Here is a 5,000-nt window from a genome sequence, read left to right as displayed (position 1 = left end):
ACTGACTTCAAATTTTACCCATGTCGAGTTAACATGCATTTGAAGTACTACTAAAAGGCACAGAAATATTGTATGCACGTTTATAATAGAATTTTGCATCAAGAAACTCACGATGCGCTTCGTAATTAATGAAAATATAAATCCCCATCTAAGAATATTTGAAATATATCAGAAAAATATTGCGCTCTGATTGCGTGGCCGGAGTCTTGATTTGATGCAAACCGAAAGGATGTTTCACAGATTCCAAAAAATGTGCGCGTAAAGGGTAAACTTGTATTAAAGAGTATCAAAGTGATAGCGGTTTTGGAGATGCTACAAAAAAGGCCTTTGTTTACTCCACAGCTTTCAAAAGGACCTGTGATAATTATAACACACACTGTATAACGCAGTGATAGATGTCTCGTACCTATGAGAAGTACGATGCACCAACGTTAAAAGTGTACGAAAAACACTCTTTCAGAAAATTCCTTTCGTAGTGCCTCGACACAGAGAGACGGTGAGAATCGGTCGGGTTGCTTGCTTGGCGCCCTTGATTTGGTCCTTGATTTGACCTCTCCATGCCCCCTTCATGGTCACGCCCACAAGTACCAACCAATTATACGACGCCTGCTATCGAGTGATCTGGCGGATCATACCCTTTCGTCCCTGACACCTGTCCTAGATCCTACCGTCTCCCACGTCTCTAGCGCGTCATGTCCTATCCTAGGTGGAGCCTCCTTGACCTCTTGTGGCCACGGACACCTCCAGCCAGCCACGATATACGCTCAAACCTTCTATTCTTAAGCAAACCAACAGTACCTCTCATAGGTGAGGAGAGATCTTAACTGTTTTTTTTTGTTTTTTTTTCAAGAGAGCTGCTCGGTATGCAGAAACTTACAACTGCCTACTATGTGTTGCTCATACAGTAGTACAGAAGAAACCAACACAAACAAACATAAATGAACAAACCAATAAACAAATAAACAAATAGATGATTCATTCAAGAATAGGAATCTATTTGTTTTTACACAGAGAACCCACCGAACTTACCCGCACTTCCATTCGCAGGATGAAGCCTCCACTCTGTCTCCAGATTACTGGCAAGCGTCAGATGGTTCGTAGAAGCATTACAATACTCATGCTCCGGAAAGAACTCCGAGATAAGACAATACTTGGATCCTGAAACAAGAATTAGTACATGCAAATATTTCACCACCAAACTAGAGCTGGGAAATACGAATGACAAAGAAAGAATTCAAACTGTCTTTGGCAAAATGATCATGCAATATGTGCTTGCGTGTAAATAGATGATTACATAAATATACATTCACACATATATATATACTTAAATATATATAATATATATATATATATATATATATATATATATATATAAATGTATATATATGTATATATATGTACATATATATATATGTATATACATGTGTGTATATATATATATATATAAATATTTATATATATATATATATATTTATATATAAACTGTTCAAATCAATTAGGGGAACACTTGTATTTCATTTCAAAACTCAATGTCGAATGTACAAATGTTACAATTTTTTACTGAAACTAAATTCCCAATGTACCCTGAACAACAGAGCGCCAAACTGGCCAGGAAGAACAAAAGTTAACCCTTGGATGACCGAATTACGAAATGATGTTGAAAAACAAAGTGACTGTAGAGAGAAATGACAATGAAAGAAATTATGATTTGCAGCACAGAACATTGTACAGCCAATTTAGTAGTGGGTATGTCTTCCTGGACAGTCTCTGGTGCAGCCGGACGCTGCCGAATACGCCGATACATAATGTCCCAGAGGTGCTTAGTGGGGTTCAGGTCCGGAGAACATGAGGGCCAGTCCACAGCATTGATGCCCTCTTCCTCCATAAACTGGCGGCACACTCTGGCCACATGAGGTCGGGCATTGTCCTGTACCAGAAAAAATCCGGTCGAACAATGGGTCTGAGGCTTTCATCTCTATACCTAACAGCTGTCTGGGTACCTTGATTAAGCACCTGAAGGTCTGTGCGACCCTCCAGAGATATGTCTCCCCAGACCATAACCGACCCACCACCGAATAGGTCATTCTGAATGATGTTGCATTCCGCATCTCGCTCTCCACGTCGTCTCCAAACTCGGTCACGTCTGTCACATACACTTAAAGGTAACCTGCTTTCATCCATGAACAGTACTGGGCGCCAGTGGCGAACTTGCCAATTATGGTGGTCCCTGCTGAAGGCCAGTCGGGCTGCCCGGTGCTGGGCGGTGAGAACCAGCCCAACCAACGGCCGCCTGGCCTTCATGCCATCCTCGTGGAGTCTGTTTCTGACAGTCTGGCCAGAAATGCGTATGCCAGTGGCCCACTGAAAGCCTCCTTGAAGGGACAAAGCAGTGCTTCTTCTGAACCGCATCGCAGATATACGGAGAAATCTGTGCTGTTGGGTGGTGGCCCTTATTCGGACTTGTCCAGGCCTCCTGGAGTACCGGCCGGTCTCTCGAAGTAACGTGTGCGTGTGCGTGCGTATGCGTGTGCGTGTGCTTGTGCGTGTGTGTGTGTGGGCCTATGTATGTATGTATATATGTATGTATATTTTGTATGTGTTCATGTCATATATATATAAATATATATATAAACGCGCGCACACACTCACACATATATATGTGTGTGTAAATATATACATGTATATATACATGTGTGTGTGTGTGTGTGTGTGTGTGTGTGTGTGTGTGTGTGTGTGTGTGTGTATGTGTGTGTGTGTCTGTGTGTGTGTGTGCGTACGTGCGTTCATGTGTGTATGTACGCATACATACCAAAACGGATAGAAACCCAACTCCTTACCGCGTCGCGCTGCAGTGAAGTTAAACCAACCGGCTTCTGAAGAGGACGGCAGGAGCATATCGACTGGGCCGCGGACCACCACCGCGGTGCCCTCGCCGGCCCACACGCTCACCGCGCGGGGCACATCGTCTATCAGAAGACCCACGTACCTCGCACAGAAAGTCTCTTGGAGAGGGCGAAAAAGAATTCTCTTCATTTTTTTCTATGAATTCAATATTCTTCTATTGAATTCCATATTCTTATATAACTACCTACGCACAAGGAATAAAATAGCATTTTATACTTACAATAATAATATCCATGTATATACATATATATACACACACATACATATACATATATATATATGTATATGTATACATATATATATGTATATATATGTATGTATATATATGTATATACATCCACTGACATATATAACATATACATATATATATATATATGTATATATGTATGTGTGTGTGTGTGTATATATATATATATATATATATGTATGTATGTGTGTGTGTATATATATATGTGTGTGTGTGTGTGTGTGTGTGTGTGTGTGTGTGTGTGTGTGTGTGTGTGTGTGTGTATGTATATATATACGCATATATATATATATATATATATATATATATATATATATATATGCATATATATGTATGTATATATATATGTATATATGTATAGATATATAGATATATGTTTTAATATATATACATATAGATATATATACACACACATATATATATATGTATATATATACATATATATGTATATATATACATATATAGTATATATATATAGTTAATATATATATATAGTATATATATATACTGTATATATACAGTGTACATACAGTGCACACACACACACACACACACACACACACATACACACACACACACACACACACACACACACACATATATTTATATATGATATTTCAGTATATATGTACATGTACATGGTGCATGGTGTCATGATATATAGCATATATACAATGCATCACTTACCGTTTTTGCAGAGGAGCTTGTGACCAGGTTTCTCTGTCGAAAAAGCATTGATATTTAATGCAAAAAGTACAGTAGATCTCAAACAGGCAAAAATGTATTGATGAAATATTGGTTCATAAATAAAGAAATAAACTTCCGAAGACGTGTTAACACAAACGTTCTATTCTCTTGTAAAGATTTTATCACAGGGGCTTTAAGATCATCTTAAGACACAGTTGACGTGTTAGGTTAACTGCCATGTGAGAGGGACCTTAAAGTGCGGTCACACTAGTCTATTATGTACAGGGATCCCTTTACAGAACGGGATAATTCTCCAGCTGTGACAAAAAACAAGATGACAATCCCTGCCTACTGTGATATCGCTGTGTTGGTCTTTTGCCCTAGAAAAGATGATGCCAAAACCAAGACTGTAGTATAATTACTAGAAAGTTTAATACTTGCTTGTCTAGACTGTGTTAGGTACACTTGTATTGTAGATATAAGTAATATATTTTACAAGTAACAGTGATGCCTCACTAATTTTTTTAAGATCATTCAGACAAACGTTCATTTGATCAAGGAATGCAAGCACACCCACTTCGAACACGCTCAAGAAACGGAGCTCACTTCAGACATTATTTACGCCCTGGAGAACAGAGTGTGAGCCACAGAACAATTATGGAATACCATTTACAAATATCATGATGGTAGCAGAAAGTTGAAACTAACAATGTAGGATTAAATCAACAAGAAACACTGCTTTGCACTGGGGATAATCTTATGGCTGGCAAGGTTGTATTTGCTTCCTCTCAACTTTAGTTTTGATCATAATGAAGTCTTTTGTGCATTACTGATAACACTAATAATGGTATATGCTATTGTAATGAATATTGTCGGATTTTCTATTTCTTTTGAAATATCGGGGTAGCTGGCACGGTTGTATGATGTATGATAATTAATAGAATCGGTGGACTGCTTTTTCTAAGTTTAGTGCCTCCTTTCTTGGTGTTATTTATTTTATTGGTACGCGATGGTATTCATAAAATCCACACCTGTCTTCGATTCCAGGAGGTAAATGCCGACACTTTGATCTCTACTGGGACGATGTTTCTCAATGCTCCTTCCATTGCTATTTTTGTTAATGTTATCTTAATTACCGTTATCGCTATCACTTTTATTCCTA

At 38.3% G+C, this 5,000-nt stretch overlaps 1 protein-coding gene across 1 annotated transcript in view; it reads right to left on the bottom strand.

Moving 5' to 3' along the window:
• LOC125037682 overlaps nt 1-5,000 on the bottom strand; it is a 44,482-nt gene that overhangs the window by 3,528 nt on the left and 35,954 nt on the right. The window contains exons 9-11 of the mRNA XM_047630876.1: nt 3,839-3,871; nt 2,838-3,002; nt 1,030-1,158 (exon numbers count right to left, since the gene is read on the bottom strand). Coding sequence (XP_047486832.1) covers nt 1,030-1,158; nt 2,838-3,002; nt 3,839-3,871 — 327 coding nt within the window. The remainder of the gene's footprint in view (nt 1-1,029; nt 1,159-2,837; nt 3,003-3,838; nt 3,872-5,000) is intronic.

This window comes from Penaeus chinensis, chromosome 23 (assembly GCF_019202785.1).
Source record: "Penaeus chinensis breed Huanghai No. 1 chromosome 23, ASM1920278v2, whole genome shotgun sequence".
NCBI lineage: Eukaryota > Metazoa > Arthropoda > Malacostraca > Decapoda > Penaeidae > Penaeus > Penaeus chinensis.
Note: the sequence above shows the minus strand (reverse complement) of the source record. Positions and strands in the feature narration are given on the sequence as shown.